Here is an 18,955-nt window from a genome sequence, read left to right on the forward strand (position 1 = left end):
TATTTTAAATAAAGGGAGTGTGAGATTTCTTGTCTTTAAAGCATTATAAGGTTTTGAAAGTTAAGCTGACTGTTCACCTTTTTTTTTTTTTTTTGCGTTATCGTTTTGTTATTTATTTATTTATTTTATCTCATATGACATTCCGAGATAACAGACCTTAGGCTACTTAAGGTGAGGTGGTTTATGGCTATTGTTTGTGACACTGGTGCAAGCTGCCAAAATTCTTACAAAATGTTGGAAAGCATATGTAAACCCAGACCTCACAACTCATATTTCAACTGCTGTTCATAGACTTTACATGTAAGTATTCCTTCAACGAAGTAATATGGTGACAATTTATTGTTTAAATGTGAGTCCTGTGGTATCTAATGTGTATACAAGAAGAGAATGGCTAACTAATATTTTACACGGTCTACAGCACTGTTTTGCTCAGGTTAATGTACTAGAGTAAAAGGGGCCATTCATATATTTTTTTTAAGGACACATTACCCTCCTTGCTTTTCCTAGTACTCTAGGAAATACTAGGGCTATTACTTATTCTTGCTGTGTGTGTGCATGTGGGGCTTTCCTTTCTTCTCCTGGGGTGCTGTCAGCTGAGTATTATTATTGGCATACGTCTCGGATCTCTGGCCCCGCTCCCTTGTAGGCCTGTAGATCTGTGAGGATGCTCTCAGAATCCTGGAGGACCGCGCTGATCTGGTTCCATATTTCTCGCTCTCCTTCTGTGGGCTGGGCATCTAAGCAGCAAGGAAACCAAGAGACACCGGAAGCTTGAGTTTACAAACAAAATATTTTCATCCTACCCCATCAGTTATCTTTTCTACACATCACTTTACAATGCATCAATTTACTTATATTTTGTTAGAAGTTAATTTTCTTAAAAACATATTGTGTCAATTTGTGATTTTCTATGTAGGAGAAAATAAGGTGGTAGTTCAAAAGCCATACTGTTAGTAATGATCAATAAAATACAAAACATCCTATGTTTCTTATATTTATTTCTGATTTTTAAAACATTTTCCTAGTTTAGCAGTGAAAAAAATTTTTTTTAAAGTGCAATGGACAAAAGAAAACATTCAAACAGTCAAATATGAGCCATGTTTTCTTTTATTTTTCATTTTATGATTATATTTATTTACAAACAGCTTGGAAAAACACTGGCGTTCAGCTCTATCTGCTAGATGATCCTATCTTCTTCCCATGAGTTTGGGATTTATTTACATATTAATGTAATAGCCTGCTGCAAAGAGAAAATTAACAAAGCTTCTGCCCATTGCTCAATTCAAAATATTCACTATTTTTTCTGCACACAGTAAGCTAACCATGTTGAAATCCTTGTAGGCACCCATTTGATTTTATTTGTGTGGAACACATGTTTTGCACACTTACTACGTGCCAAGCAGCGCCCTGGGTGATAGAAAGAATAAACCTTGTCTTTTGGGGTCTGCTTTTAATGGGAGAAGCTGTGGAATATTTATGATTTCACGGAAAAATCTGCGAATCTGAGCACAGGTGGGAAAATAAGTCCCCTTATATTTTCATATTAAAAAATAAGCTGAAAAACTGGATAATTAATCCATCAAATCCATGAGAGAGAAGTATTTTTCTAGAACACACTGCTATGTGGGGGCACTGGGACTTACTGAACATGAACTCTTGCTCCACAGTTTTGACAAAGAAGGTACAAGGGGTTCATGTTAAAAATTGTGGTTCTGCTTATCTTGGGTCTTGACTGTGAATGTTACCCACAGAAAAATAAGTGAAACATTCAAGCTTACATAAATGAAGAACATGTTCTAACAGCCACAGAAGGACCAGGAGGAAACTGCCCTCAGCTGATCAGTAAATTGTTACTTGATTTCATTCCTGTGGTTCTTGACCCCAGAGATAATCTATGGTGGAGACTAAGTGGTGATAAAGATTCGGATTTATTTATCTCACAATTCCCGTAGAATAGCCACTTGCCTGGCTAGTACGGAGTTTGTCATCTGATCTAAAACAAAGGCACTGGTAATGGAGAAAGGAGACACATGTCATTTCATAGACTTCTGTTCTCAAATATCTAAATCCTACGCTCTGAATTCTCTCAGCTGACTTCATTGATGAAAGCACAAGGAGAGAGCTGTACCTAGTATAACACTCTCCAAATCCAATCTCAGTTCTGACTAATCTTTGTGGAGGTGCAGAGGGGTAATAATTCCCTAACCCTACTCTGGTGTATAAAAGCCATAATTCACAATACAGGTGAGATCTAAGCCAGGCAATGACCATGCTGATGGGTCACCAAAAACGAGTCTCCCTCAGAAAGGCTGTCCGAGTAAGGGCTGGGCCAGATGTGGCTACATCTACTCAGTTGTCATCTGCTGGACTCATGTTAACCCAAGGTGAGACCTTCGACAAGTCATGCCCATGGAGTTCTTTAGACCATTTATCTTGCCAGGTTTTGCTTAAGACCTAAGATATTAGTAGTGTAACCTGAGAAATGAAGGGTGGAACTCACAAGTATATGGTAATTCTGTTTAAAATTAAAAATCACAGACCCTTTTAGACCATCCAGAAACTCTGCAAACTTGAAATCATTCTAGGATTGAGACAGATTTCAACTTGGGAATACGTGTACAGCCTCTGAGCAGTGCAAATAGTTTACACACTCAGCTGCTAACTGAAAGGTTGGAGGTTTGAGTCCACTGGAGGTGCCTAGGAAAAGAGGCCTAGTGATCTGCTTCAGAAAAATCTGTCATTAAAAACCCTATGGAACACAGTCCTACTCTAACACACATGGGGTTGCCATGGGTTGGAATTGACTAGACAAAAATTAAAAAAAATTTTTTTTAACGTACATATGCAAGATGGCTCAGAGGAGGAAAAGATGAGTGTGGCCTGGGAGGAGTGAAAAAAGCTTAATGTAAGGGGTGGGATTTGAGCTGGGTAGATGGGAGGTCAAAGGAAGTGCACCCATGAAGAGAGGGCGGCATGAATAAAAGTTTGCAAAGCTGGGCCAGGAGGAGGGCAGAGACCAGGGAGGCTCGAGTGTATAGTCTAGCTTGGGAAAAAGAAGGGAGAAAAGAATCTAGTTGCTCCTTTATCCGTTTCTACAGGTCCACTGGTTTCCATAAACATTTGCTAAGTTTTCTCAGGTACGTCATTACTCTCACTCAATATTAATCCATCTTACGGTTTGTCTTTTCCTGCATTCCAAAACTGTTCTCAAAAGGATATGTGTGTCTTCAACAGAAACCCACAATCACAATCACCCAAAGTAGGAAGCCTGTAACTACAGGAAGCATTTCAGAGGAACAGAATTTCAAGTTAATGCTGGTAATTTCCCATAAGAAGAAAAGTCAAGGAAGAGAACACACAAGCACAAAGCAATGATCCTAGAAAACAAATAAAAATGAAATACTCATTAACACAAATCCATTCCCTCTCTTGATGAATACATCAAAAAGTGACAAGCTAAACAAAGATAATTTCCTAGAGAGATATTTGTTTAACAAGGATAAACAAAATAGAGCCCATAAACTAAGATTCTGAGGGGCTTATAAGTCAATTTCAATATAATTATAAAGTAGTATGTGGGGTAAAAAAAAAAAAAGACACTCTGAGTCAAGAAGAGGAAGCTTTTTGATCTTCGTTGTCTCATGACTGAATCTTAGCATGTCACCACTTGATAAGTTTTGGACAAAACAGAATTAAAACTAAGTGGGCTACGAGAGGAGAGCTGGGGAAACAATACAAACAAGAATCTGATGATTAAACACAAAAGAAGAAAGTTTTCAAACTCAATTTTTAAAAACAGGCCTTTCTTAAGTGCTTTAAAATATAACAGTTTCTGGAGTATGGTTCTACTTTAAGACACATGGGGTCACCACGAGTGGGAATCAACTCTATGAAAATGGTTTGCTTTCGACAGCAATTGGTTTGTTTGTTTTTTGCTTTATCCTGGTTTGAAATCAATTTATATAACTTCTCAGATGTTTCCTCGAAGTTAAACAGACATAATAAGAATAAAATATATATAAATTCTATGGCTCTTAAAAAAAAAATTTCGATAGGGTGGCTTAAGAATGGTACCAGCTAACGATAGGCTATCCCAGGTTATGGGACATTTCCTAACAGAAATCAACTCTGACACTTATATAACCACAATGTGCCACCTGGGCTAGCAACGTGGAGGCCCTGAGGAACAAACTTGGGAGATGTGGTGAATACCTTCCAAGATATAGTAACTCTCTCTTGCCACCTGGGTGATTTGTGAAACAAGACCCTCGGTCCCCAGTCCCCCTCTCTGGGAAACTACTCTTCTTGGCAGATTTCCTAGTGTCATATTAGAAATGTTTCTCATGGGGCCTGTTCAGCAGTGGTGGGTTTGGATGGGAGAAATTCAACCCATCATTCCTTCTTTAATCTGGGCTTAGAAATTTGTTGACCCATTTTATCCCATAATTTGTTAGACTGATTGGACATCCTATTTCTTCCTTTTTCCCCAGTCATGGAACTGAAGTCATCTCCCTTTTCAGCTAATAATTAGGCTTTTGGTGCCAACAGCATGGTCCCTGACCTCTGGGCTAGGTTTGTCGTAAGCCTGGATTCACAGAGCACTCAAATCACGAGTAGAGAAGCTCCAATCTTTCTGTCAGTCTGTCTGTCTCTCTTTTTAAATCAGAAAATGACTGTATAACCTTAGGTGTCATTTAACATTGGTTCCAATTCTACAGAAGTCCATGATTTCCATTTGGAATGGAAGTTCTACCTTCATCCTCCAGCTAAGTGATCAGACTGTCAGGACGAGGTAGTAAGAATCTTATCCATTAGTCTGTGGGCTCTGGTCATATCTGTTTCACTTGACATTATACTTCCAGAGTCTAATACAGTGCCTGGCATATGTTAAGTGATCAAGAAAATTTTGCTGAATAATAATTGAATGAATTATATCTACTTCTCACAATATGATGGTTCATCTGCCTATCATTCAGGACAGGGTCTGCATTTTTGTACTCAGTTCCCCATATATTGCCCTAAACCCAATAAACATTTGATGAATCAATGAATAAATTAAAAAAAAAAATTAAAAATTGGAGTGAATGGTGGGCGTTGGGAAGCAGCGAAAGAAATGCATGTCCTATTACATCTAGATCCTCCCCTCTGCCTCTTCTCCCCAAATGGTTTTTATATTGTTACATCTCTAATGGTTACCATTAAGATGTATGCATTTACCTACAATCACATTTGCTATTCACACCTTCATTAACACCTATGTTTTTAAATCATCCATATTTACCTATGATTTCAATGTCTTCTTGGGCTGTTAGCACACTAAGACGGCATTTGTTGAGTCTGACAGAGTAAAAACCTACACTTATATTTCCTCTTTTAGTCCTAAGCTGTTACCATTTTGCTTTCTGGAATATCCCTTTGAGAAGTGTTGGTGTCCATATTTTTAGCGTTCTCCATATTCACATTCAATTGGTGACCATGTTTTTAAAATTCATTGTGTTTTCAGGTGCCAAAGAACGTATCCAGAGGCTCTGAAGGATTGATGATTGAAATTACTATATTTAACGTATTGGCAACCCCCTAAAGCATTTGCTGAGTAAACAGGAATTCTATACTATGGGTTTTGTATTTTTTTACACAAAGACTGACCTTTAGTCAAAGACACAAACACCCACCCAGAAACACATGCTTAATCCTACTGATTCGGAATGGGTCTTTATTTTCAGCCTGGGCTACTGAATTGGTGATGTTTCTGCTAAGAGTCACATTCTAAACTTCTAATCATTACCAATTATTTCAACAAAATTGAGGAGAATGGTTAGACAAAGCTGGGACTACTGCTGTCTAACAATGAAGCTGTTAAAAATCCCTGTGATTTACACTGGCAATTTCAGAAACCAATACTTCCAGGAGCCCTGAGACAAGCCTATCCAGGCCATTACCCAGGCAATGATTTAAACCCCTGTTCTGGACTTACCTTTGTGGAAAGTATGAAAATGTATCATGTGCGTCATGACCTTGCATACATATATTTATTGTCAAGAACTCACTAAATTCAAAGCGCCTACAATTTGTAACAGAAGAAATATTCATTTATCAGTTATGGTAGTTAAACAGGATTAATTTTGTCTGCAGGGGACATATTTATTTTTTGGCTCCATTTGCTAGTGATGGTGAATATGAGCCCCTGCATTCTGGTGTCACCAGAGTCAGATTGGAGGGTTTCCTTGTGGACTACAGTGATATTTATTTAGAGTGTTTATTATTCTACCTGCTACTGGAGAGGAAGGTGGCAATATGCTTTGTCAGGAATGTCTGTGGTGAATCTACCACAGAACACAACTACAGGGCTCATAATGGAGACGGGTCGTCGAATAAAAGTGCTCTTTGTACATCGGCCAAGAACTTACTCTGTCTTCAAACACACCAGGAGCACACATTCCTCCTCCTAACGACCTATTTCAGAGTGCATGCAAAATCTGACAGAGAATCAAGCAAATTAACCTAAGATAATATGTGTAGAAAACACAATTTATTTGGTAATATCTTTGGTTTTGAAGGGAGCTCTGGCATTTCATCAATAGGATATATAGCTATCTCTGCACCCCAAAGGCCACTGTATAAACACCAAAGAGAAGTACAGCAAAAGGTATTTACCAAAGCCATAAATTAAACCTGTAGCTCTTCATTTCCTCACTCCTTCAACCCCTCTTCCCTTCAGGATAAACTAAGAAACATAAATAACTACCTATTATTAACATTTGGGTATGTACAATGGGTAATGATTTATAGCAGAATATTAACTGCTTACAGAAACAACATAAAATTGCAAAGGTCCATTGGAAAATGTAAGTGTGACTGGGCTGACATATTTATTTTTACAGGGACATCAGTCATCCCACAAAGAGTGCATAGTCCTTTCCTGTGGAACAATCTTACCAAGGACTGAAAAGAGCTGGGAGGATTAAAGTACTTGAAGGGTTGTCTTGTTCACACACACACAGTGGGGTCCCTGTGGTATCATAAGGGGTGGGGGGTGACCAGGGATGGAGGTTGGAAGACCTGGGTCCTCTCCCCAGCTTTGCCACTCACTGAATGTTAGACGTCGGGGCAAACAAATTAATCTCTCTACACCTCAGATTCATTCTTAGTAAAATGGAGAGAAGCTAACAGTAGCTCCGTCTGCTCCCAGCTGGCAGAGCTATAAGGATGTTGACATTACAGAATAAAAGGACTTAAGGAAAAAAAAAAAAAGTGCTAGAAACTTAGGGAATCATTGTGACTGAATGTCTGGATTCCATTAATAAATTGCTTCCCCAGGCTGGTCTGTTTTTCTCATTTGTAAAGTGAGGAGACTAGATCGAAATACATCTCTTATTTCTCTCCTCTTTCCTCTCCCAACCAAGAGGTAGGTGGTTTGAATCCACCAGCTGCTCCTTGGAAACACTATGGGGCAGTTCTACTCTGTCCTGTAGGTTGCTATGAGTCGGAATTGACTCAACGGGTCAATGGGTTTTCTCTTCTCCTGAGATTATCTAGTCTCCTTTGAACAATTTTAGCAGATGAGACTACCAGATGAAAGAAGAGATAGGCAGTAGCACAAAGTGGTCTGAGTCAACAGAAAAATCCCAGCTAATAGGTTAATCTGACTCATTCCTCCTTTGTTTTAAAGAGGAGGAGCCTGTAGTACCAAAAGATAATTGTCAAAATGTTCAGAGCCTTTCTGAGAATACAATGATTTGGAGGCTTTACAATTCCTTTCTTAACACCCCTGCCTTATTGTTCTTGGTGTTCCTATTATGCTCATAAGATAAATCTGTCTGATAAGAAAACCATTTTTGAGCCCCGATATTCCAAGAACCATTTTTCCTCACCCTAGAACCTGGACGACTTCTGGCCAGCCCAGTACCTGCTATATGTTCTAACAACTGAAGACTTCTCTCCTGCCTGTACTGTTGTCTCATCTCTTCAACATGCTTACATCTTATCTGCCCAATACAATTATGTACTGCTTGAAGAACAGGTCATGTTCTTCTAATGTTCCTTATGATGTACCCCATTCTACCCCCAGCCAGGTCTCCTTCCCATACCAAGAAGACCTCACCCTTACCCCTACTGTTCTTGCCTGATGCCAGAAAGGCAGGAGATGCTCTGCATATAGTCACTTGATCAGCATCAATCAAAATCAATGTTCCTAAGCTTTTACTTCATGCCCAGCCCTATGCTGGACACGGGATAAGACATAAAATAAATGTATGACAATATTAAAATCCTCAATGAGCAGAACTGCAAACTAGTGGGTACAAATAAACACTTTCAAAAGAAACCTAACAGTGCTTGATTTCTGACAGTGTCCCAGGCAGTGGATGATCAAATGACAGTGGCTCACAGGACTTACAAATTGATTTCTCCCTGCAATTCTGACACACGGATAAAATATTCTATATTTCCTAAATAGTACTCCGACAAGGTATGAGAGGAGGACAAAATCCAGAATTGAAAAGAAGAAGCAAAAGATTATAAATTAGAGGAAAGTCAATCAGATGAATTTATTACCGAGAACTTGCTATGTGGCAACTGCAGTGCTGGGTACGTTGGGTAGATACAAAGCCAAATATGTAGCTCCTGTCCTCAAGGATCTTAGGCAAGTGAGGACAGGATCATATGATTCAGAAAACATTTACTGAGCACTTTTTTATGTGCCAGAGATAGTGACAGGCAATCAGGGAGGTGAAGCAATAAATAAAACAAGGCCATTGTCCTCAAGGCAAGTTAAATAAGGGTACAAAAGATCAGTAACACATTAATACAATGGTACAGGCAAAGTAATCATGAAATAGAAGTTAAGTGACAATGACTGTACAGACATTTCTGAGGAATAACTAGTATGGGCTAAGAGGGTTTCCTAGAAAAGAAGATGTGGGGATCATTATAGCTATAAAGTCACCCATTCTTGTAAGCCTTCCCAAACTTGTTCTTCTCCAACCTTCTCTTTTACCTTATCTCAGATGATATTAATTTTTCTCTCCTATGAATCCTACAGCATGGGGTGTGTCCCTTTTAGGGAATTTATCAACACTGTGTTATAGATAGCTGCTTTTATATCTGCCTTCCCAAGTAGAATGTAAGCTCTGCAAGTGTACAAATTGAGTTTTATTCATACCACAACTAGCACAGTGCCTGGTACATAGGACACCCTCTCTGAGCATTTAAAAAATTTAATTAAAAGGACTGTAGCCAGGAGTTCTGTTTCCATTTAAGATGTTAAAAAAAAAAAAAATCATTTTTCCCACTCTAACAAAGAGATCAAGTTAGATAATCTATAAAGTGCTTGTTAATTTTAATCTATAAGACACATGAGATTACAATGTAAGCTACTTAACTAAGATCCAAAAAGAAGACAAGCCTTTCCTAGGAGATATAAACCACAGCTTTGGCAGAGCAGAAGAGGAGAAATCTGCTGTAAGTGCAGGTGAAAAGAAAATAGTTGAAATGTTAAGGCATTTCTAAAGTATGAATGTGGCCTGGCCTGGAAGTTTGGAGGCTCTGCAGTACCAGATAGAAGGGAAATCTGTGTATGGCTGCTAATTCTTTTCCCTGAACCTTCACCAAATGCTAATAAGAAAAATCGGGAGCATACAATGAAAATGGAGAAACACTTGGGTCAGCATCCCTGGTCAACTGTGTATGAAGGCACATGAAAAAAATTAGAGAAACCCTCCCAGACTCTAGGCCTTATCTGCGTTTGAGGCAGTGGCCGTCAACTACTGGATGAGAGGAAGGAAACCTGAGAGAGGTGGCCTCTACAGCACAGACATGCCAGATATGCTGTAGTACACAAAGCAGAAAAATTCAGGAGAAATCAATCAGGCAGCTGAGTGAGGCATCAACTGTCTCCCTGTGGAGAGGAACAGAAGAGCTGAGATAAACCATCCTGAGAAGCAGGTTTACGGGACCTGCTGAACTATGAAGGTAAAGCAGGAAAACTGAGACAAACTCTTTATATCCCAAGCTCTGCTAAAGGCACTGTTCTGATCTCTCCCTCAAATAATTTGAATGTAATTTAAACAACAATGAAACTCAGATCCAGATTTGATCGATTCAACCCCTCACACTAACGGCCTAACAGAAGAAAAGAGATTTCCTTTCCTGGTGTAAATTTTATTTATATCAGTCACTACTGTTACTGAAGGCACAGAGCCTGGCATTCAGTTAACAAAAAACAAAATAGTAGAGAAGATATCATCAAGAAAGTAAAAAGTTAATAGAATCATACCTAGAGATGGCCTAGAGGTTGGAATTAATAGACAATAACTCTATAATAACTTTGATAAATATGTTAAGGGATACAGTGGAAAGGCAAACAACATGTATGTAAAGATGAGTAACTTAAGAAAATTCATTGAAACCACTAATAAATAGGCATACTAAACAAAAAATTCTACATCAGAGATGACAAAATCTTTTGATGAGGTTATCATTAAAAGAGAATATCAGTAAACTTGAAGACAGGACAACAAAATTATCCAGATGGTAACAAAAAGAGAAAAAAATAAGTAAAAAAAAATGGAAAAGAGCATCTGAGATTTATGAAGCAATATCAAACAAACAGTCTTACATACATGCAATTGATGTCCCAGAAAAAGAGGAAGAAATTTGGATTGAAAAAAAATATTTAAAAAGATAACAGTCCAGAATTTTCCAAAATTAATGAAAGATACCAACCCACAGATCCAAGACACTCAGAGAACCTAAACAGGATAAATAGAAAGAAAATAATGTGTAGGCACATCATAGTCAAATTTCTGTAAAGCAGAGCTAAATAGAAGATAAGAATTATGACTGACTTCTCATCAAAAACAATGGAATGATATTTTTAAAGTACTGAAAGAAAAATAATCTACAATTTTATTTAAAGAAGTAAATATCCTTCAAAAGTGAAGATGAAATAAAGATATTTGTGGAAAAATAGAAATTTAAGCAATTTTCTTCAGTAGACGTGAACTAAAGGAAATATTAAAAGAAGTTCTTCAGGTTGAAATAAAATGATACCAAATAGAGGCTTAGCCCTAATTCTCTGCGGTGATCTCAGCAGGGACCCAGCCAGAGCACTCAGGCTACAAACGCCTCTGGAATCTGAGATAAAACAGCATTCTCGGCACAAGATAAGTAATTCTGTCTAATTTACTGTGCAGATCTAATAAATAGCTCCTTCTTTTGAAAGAACTCCTATCTATCACATCCCTCCTCCCTCTGCCCCAGCCAGCTTCATTAACAGTTGATTTCCTTGGGGCTGAGATAGGTCCTGATGCGCTTCCTGAGCCATTCTCCTGGCCTGGGAGAAGGAACATATTAACAAACAGGGGAAAAATACTCTGCTGACTCCCCTAATCTGGAAGCTCAGAGCAGAAACAGCTCCAGTCTAGGCACAAGCGATCCACAGACTTTGTCTTTCACCCCTGCATGGATCCAGGTGGCTATTATATTGCAAGGGTGAATCTATTTGGGGGTCTGACTGTAACTGTTTCAGCTGTGTGGTGGAGGGGCAGGTTTTGGAGGTTTGACATCACTCTGCCTATTAAACAGAGTCCTCACCTACCCAGAGCAGGGGCCTAGCCACCTAGCCACCCAAGAAAGGGGTGCAAGGACACTGCTGCCTACCAGTCCTTACAGGTATAAGCATTGGGTGCCTAAGGTACAGATGCAGGGCTCATCCACTACAGCACTCTAGAGAACAGGGATACACCTTCCTCACTGATGCTTGGAGGAAGGCGGTCAGCCCCCTGCCTTCCTCAGAGTGTGGCCCCCTGCCGTGACCAAAAACCTGTGGATACACCCATCACCACTGCTCCTCTAAAATAGTAGGTGAGCGCCTACACCACACACTAGGTGACCAACTATCAGGACACCTGAGCTGAATCTATATGGAATAGTGAATGGACTCCTAGGCTCATGTAGCTGGTAGAGGTTCTAGCCATCTGGTAGCAGGACATTAGTGCTTCAAGGGCTCCAATAATCAAGTTAGCTCACTCTAGTAGCCTATTTGGGTATATAAAAACAAAACAAAGCAAGACGCTAGGACACAGTGAGCAAACATAAAATAAATTAATACAATAACTTATAGATGGCTCCGAGATAACTGTCAGTATCAAATCACATAAAGAAGCAGACCATGATTGCTTCAACAAACTCCCAAAACAAAGAATCAAGGACTCTTCCAGACGAAGATGTATTCCTGGAATTACCAGACGTAGAATACAAAATATTAATATACAGTTCTCTTCAAGACATGAGGAAGGAGATCAGGCAAAACACAGAACAAGCCAAAGAGCACACAAAGCAGTTGAGGAAATTAAGAAGGCTATTCAAAAACAAAATGAAAAATTTAATAGGCTGCAAGAATCCATAGAGAGACAGCAATCAGAAATTCGGAAGATTAACAATAAAATTTCAGAATTACACAACTTGGTAGAAAGTAAGAGGAACAGAATTGAGGAGATGGAAGTCAGGATTAGCAAGATTGAAGATAAAACACTTGGCAACAATATATCCAAAGAGAAATCAGATAAAAGAATTAGAAAAAAATGAAGAAACCCTAAGAATCATGTGGGGCTCTATTAAGAAGAATAACTTGCGAATGATTGGAATACCAGGACAGGGAGAGATAACAGAAAATACAGAGAGAATTGTTGAAGATTTGTTGGCAGAAAACTTCCCTGGCATCATGAAAGATGAAAGGATATCTACCCAAGAGGCTCACGGAACCCCCTACAAGGTAGATCCTAATAGAAAGTCACCAAAACATATTATAACCAAACTTGCCAAAACCAAAGATACAGAAAAAATTTTAAGATCAGCCAGGGACAAGCAAAAAGTCACCTACAAAGGAGAATCAATAAGTTCGGACTACTCAGCAGAAACCATGCAGGTAAGAAGGCAAAGGTATGATATACGTAAAGCAATAATACCAGATACTGACCCAACACTAGAACACAGAACAGAGCAACCAGATATCAACTCAGATGGGGAAATCACAAAAATAAATCAAGGTAAAAAAAATGCTCAAAAGAGGGAATCAGTGATGTCACTATGTAAAAGATGATAGTAAATCAATAAAGAGGGACTAAATAAAGTAGGCATAGGTCTTCCATAAGGAGAGGAAATCAAGGCAATATAGGAGATATCCCCCCCCCAAAAAAAATTAGGTTTAAACTTAGAAAAATAGGGATAAATATTAAGGTAACCACAAAGAAGGCTAACAATTCTACACTTCAAAATAAAATAAAAAGAAGATAAAGGCTCAGCAAAAATTAAACTACAATGAAAGAGAGGAACACACAATTTACAAAGAGAAACTACTCAGCACAAAATAAGTGGAAAAAATGAAACTGTCAACAACACACAAAAAAAGGCATCAAAATGACAGCACTAAACTCATACCTATCTATAATCACGATGATGTAAATGGACTAAATGCACCAATAAAGAGACAGAGAGTTGCTGAACAGATTTAAAAAGAAAAAAAAAAACCCATGATCCGTCTATATGCTGCCTACAAGAGACACACCTTAGACTTAAATGCACAATCTAAAACTCAAAAAAAAAAAAAAAAAAACTCAAAGGATGGAAAAAGTACATCAAGCAAACAACAATCAAAAAAGAGCAGGAGTGACTATACTGATTTCTGACAAAACAGACTTCAAAGTTAAATCTACCACAAAGGATAAGGAAGGGCACCATATAATGATTAAACAGACAATATACCAGGAGGATATTACCATATTAAATATTTCTGCACCCAATGACAGGGCTCCAAGATACATAAAACAAACTCTGACAGCATTGAAAACTGAGATAGATAGCTCCACAATAATAGTAGAAGACTTCAACACACCACTTTCAGTGAAGGACAGAACATCCAGAAAGAAGCTCAATAATGACACAGAGGAGCTAAATGCCACAATTAACCCACATGACCTCACAGACATATACAGAACGCTCCAACAAACAGCATCCAAGTATACTTTCTTTTCCAATGCACATGGAACATTCTCTAGAATAGACCACATATTAGGCCATAAAGCAAGCCTTAACAGAATCCAAAACATCGAAATATTATAAAGCATCTTATCGGACCATAAAGCCATAAAACTAAAAGTCAGTAACAGAAAAATCAGGGAAAAGATATCAAACACATGGAAATTAAACAACACTTTGCTCAAAAACGATTGGATTATAGAACAAATTAAGGAGGGAATGAAGAAATTCATAGAATCCAAACAGAATGAAAAAACTTCCTATCAGAACCTTTGGGACACAGTGAAAGACGAGGTTAATTTATACCAATAAACACTCACATACAAAAGGAAGAAAGGGCCAAAATCAAAGAACTGTCCCTACAACTTGAAGAGACAGAAAGAGAGCAACAAAAGAAATCTTCGGGAAACAGAAGAAAGCAAATAATAAAAATTAGAGCATAATTACACGCAATAGAAAACAGAAAAACTATTGAAGGGCTTAACAAGACCAAAAGCTGGCTCTTTGAAAAGGTTAAACAAAATTGATAAACCACTGGCCAGACTGACAAAACATAAACAGGAGACAAAGCAAATAACCTGAATAAGAAATGAGATGGGCGATATCACAACAGACCCAACTGAAATTAAAAGAATTGTAACACAGTACTATGTAAAGTTGTAGCCTAACAAATTTGAAAACCTAGAGGCAATGAACAAGTTTCTAGAAACACACTACCTACCTAAACTAACACAGGCAGAACAACTAAATAAACCTATAACAAAAGAAGAGATTGAAAACGTAATAAAAAAAACTCCCAACAAAGAAAAGCCCTGGCCCTGACGGCTTCACTGGAGAATTCTACCAAACTTTCTGAGAAGAGTTAACACCATTACCACTAAAGGTACTTCACAGCATAGAAAAGGATGGAATACTCCCAAACTCATTCTATGAAGCTGGCATAACCCTGATACCAAAACCAGGTAAAGACTCTACAAAAAAAGAAAATTACAGACCAATATCCTTCATGAACTTAGACACAAAAATCCTCAATAAAATTCTAGCCAATAGCACTCAACAACATATCAAAAAAAAATTATTCATCACGACCAAGTGGGATCCATACCAAGTATGCAGGGATGGTTCAACATTAGAAAAATAATTAATGCAATCCATCACATAAATAAAACAAAGGACAATAACCACAGGATCTTACCAATTGATGCAGAAAAGTCATGTGACAAAGTTCAACATGGATTCATGATAAAAACTCTCAGCAAAATAGGAATAGAAAGAAAATTCCTAAGTATTATAAAGGGCATGTATACAAAGCCAACAGCCAACATCATCCTAAACGGGGAGAAATCGAAACCATTCGCATTGAGAACAAGAACCAGACAAGAATACCCTTTATCACCATTCTTATTCAACATTGTGCTGGAGGTCCTAGCCAAACCTATTTGGCTAGATAAAGAAATAAAGGGCATCCAAATTGGCAAAGAAGAAGAAAAAGTATCTCTGTCTGCAGATGACATGATCTTACACGCAGAAAAAACCTAAAGAATCCTCAAGAAAACTACTGAAACTAATAGAAGAGTTCAGCAGAGTACCAGGATACAAGATAACATACCTACATCAGTTGGATTCCTCTATGCCAACAAAGACAGCAACGAAGAGGAAATCACCAAATCAATGCCATTTACAAAAGCCCCAAAGAAGATAAAATACTTAGGAATAAATCTAACGAGAGACATAAAAGACCTGTACAAAGAAAACTATAAGACACTACTGCAAGAAACCAAAAGAGACCTACATAAGTGGAAAAACATATCTTGCTCATGGACAGGAAGTCTCAACATTGTAAAAATGTCTATTCTACCCAAAGTGATCTACAGATACAATGCAATCCCGATCCAAATACTAAAGACATTTTTTAATGAGATGGAGAAACAAATCAACAACTTCATATGGAAGGGAAAGAGGCCCCGGATAAGTAAAGCATTACTGAAAAAGAAGAATAAAGTGGGAGACCTCACACTACATGATTTTAGAACATATTATGCTGCCATAATAGTCAAAACAGCCTGGTACTGGTACAACAACAGATCCATAGACCAATGGAATAGAATTGAGAATTCAGACATAGATCCATCCAACAGGAGCAGCTGATATTTGACAAAGGCCCAAAATCAGTTAAATGGAGAAAAGACAGTCTCTTTAACAAATGGTGCTGGCATAACTGGATACCGACTGGCAAAAAAATGAAACAAGACCCATACCTTACACCATACACAAAAACCAATTCAAAATGGATCAAAGACCTAAACACCTAAACATAAAATCTAAAATGATAAAGATCATGGAAGACAAAATAGGGACAATGCTAAGAGCCCTAATGCACGGCATAAACAGTATGTAAAATATCACTAGAACTGCACAAAAAGCAGAAGAGAAATTAGATAACTGGGAGCTCCTAAAAGTCAGACACATATGCTCATCCAAAGACTTCACCAAAGTAAAAAGATTTCCTACAGATTGGGAAAAAGATTTTGGCTACGACATTTCTGATCAGTGTCTGATCTCGAAAATCTACATGTTACTGCAAAAACTCAAAATGGGCAAAGGATATGAACAGACACTTCACTCAAGAAGACATTCAGGCAGCTAACAGATATATGAGGAAATGCTCACGATCATTAGCCATTAGAGAAAAATAAATCAAATGAGATTCCATCACACTCCAACAAGGCTGGCATTAATCCAAAAAACACAAAATAATAAATGTTGGAGAGGTTGTGGAGAGACTGGAACACTTATACACTGCTGGTGGGAATGTAAAATGGTACAACCACTTTGGAAATTGGTTTGGCGCTTCCTTAAAAAGCTAGAAATAGAACTACCATACTATCCAGCAATCCCATTCCTTGGAATATATCTTAGAGAAGAAAGAGATGTCACGTGAATAGATAAATGCTCACCCATGTTCATTGTACCTCTGTTTACAATAGCAAAAAGATGGAGGCACCCAAGGTGCCCAACAATGGATGAATGAATAAATAAGTTATGGGATATTCACATAATGGAATGCTATGCATTGATAAAGAACAATGATGAATCTGTGAAACATTTCATAACATGGAGGAATCTAGAAGGCATTATGCTGAGTGAAATTTGTCAGTTGCAAAAGGACAAATATTGTACGAGATCACTATTATAAGCACTCAAGAAACAGTTTTAACAGAGAATAAAATACTCTTTGAGGGTTAAGAGATGGGGGAGGGAGGGAGGGAAGGAGAGGAGGATTCACTAATTAGATAGTAGACAAGAGCTATAGGTGAAGGGAAGGACAACACACAATACAGGAGAGGTCAGCACAACGGGGCTAAACCAAAAGCAAAGAAGTTCCCTGAATAAACCGAATGCTTTGAAGGCCAGTGTAGTAGGGGCAGGGGTTTGGGGGCCATGGTTTCAGGGGACATCTAGGTCAACTGGCATATAAAATCTATTTAGAAAACATTCTGCATCCCATTTTAGAGAGTGGCGTCTGGGGTCTTAAATACTAGCAAGCAGCCACCTAAGATGCAACCATTGGTCTCAACCCACATGGAGCAAAGGAGAATGAAGAACACCAAAGACAGAAGGTAAGTATGGGCCCAAGAGTCAGAATGGGCCATAAATCAGAGACTACATCAGCCTGAGACCAGAAGAACTAGATGGTGCCTGCTGGCTACAACCTATGACTGCCATAACGGGGAGCACAACAGAGAATCCCTGAAGGAGCAGGAGAGCAGTGGGATGCAAATCTCAAATTCTCGTAGAAAGACCAGACTTAATGGTCTGACTGAGACTGGAGGGACCCGAAGGCCATGGTCCCCAGACCTTCTGTTAGCTCAAGACAGGAAACATTCCTGAAGCTAACTCTTCAGACAGCATTGGAGTGGAGTATAAGACAGAAAATGATACTGGTGAGGAGTGGGCTTCTTGGATCAAGTAGACACATGAGACTATGTGTGCAGCTCCTGTCTGGAGGCGAGATGTGAAGGCTGATGGGGGCAGAACCTGACTGAATGGACATGGAAATACAGGGTGGAAAGAAGGGGTGTGCTGTCTCCTTAGGGAGAGAGCAACTAGAAGTATACAGCAAGGTGTATATAAGGTTTTATAAGAGAAACTGACTTGGTTTGTATACTTTCACTTAAAGCACAATAAAAATATATATTAAAAAAAACAATGTAATACAGAATTCATAGCACATGTAGAAGCAAAATAACAACAAAGCACAAAGGGTGGAAGGGTGGTGATTGAGAGTATACTGTAGTAACATTCTTAAATTGTTGATGAGGTAAAGAATATGTTTTGAAGGTAGATTGTGATAAGTTAAAGATGGATGTTATAACCTATAAAGGTAACCACTAAGAGGCATAACAAAAAAGTCCACAGAAAAGATAGAACACCAAAAATTTCTGATTTATGCAAAGAAGCAGAAAAAATATCAAGAGAAACAGAGCAAATGCAGCAAAAAACACATTAACCTCCAGATGGACTCAAATGAAATATTAATTAAATGTATACACAATAATTAATTAAACATCAAAAAATGAACCAAAAACCCCAATTAAAAGGATTATAAGGTTGGATTAAAAAAAAATCCAGCATCAACTACATGTTGTTTACAAGAAACACACTTTTAAGGCAAAGATGCAAATAAGATGAAAGTGAACAACATACTAGTTTTGTCAACATACGAAATGCTTAGAAATATATATATTCCTGTTTGGTGAAAATATACACATCAAAACATGGTCCTGTTTAACATTTCTACATGTATTGTTCAGTGACATTGGTTATATTCTTCAGATTGTATCAATATCCTTGTTATTTCTGTTCTAGTTATTTCATTCCTATTATTTTTTTAATTTAGACTCATTGCTCCCTAAATTTC

The 18,955-nt window shown here is 38.1% G+C and overlaps 1 protein-coding gene across 5 annotated transcripts in view; it reads right to left on the minus strand.

Moving 5' to 3' along the window:
* The window catches only part of CYRIA (CYFIP related Rac1 interactor A), a 149,417-nt gene that overhangs the window by 17,937 nt on the left and 112,525 nt on the right, over window positions 1-18,955 (minus strand). For all 5 annotated transcript variants that reach the window (XM_023550435.2, XM_064295053.1, XM_064295052.1 and 2 more), the window contains exon 5: window positions 616-737. In XM_023550435.2, the coding sequence (XP_023406203.1) occupies window positions 616-737 (122 nt within the window). The remainder of the gene's footprint in view (window positions 1-615; window positions 738-18,955) is intronic.

The sequence above is a fragment of the Loxodonta africana genome, chromosome 12, assembly GCF_030014295.1.
Source record: "Loxodonta africana isolate mLoxAfr1 chromosome 12, mLoxAfr1.hap2, whole genome shotgun sequence".
Taxonomy (NCBI): domain Eukaryota; kingdom Metazoa; phylum Chordata; class Mammalia; order Proboscidea; family Elephantidae; genus Loxodonta; species Loxodonta africana.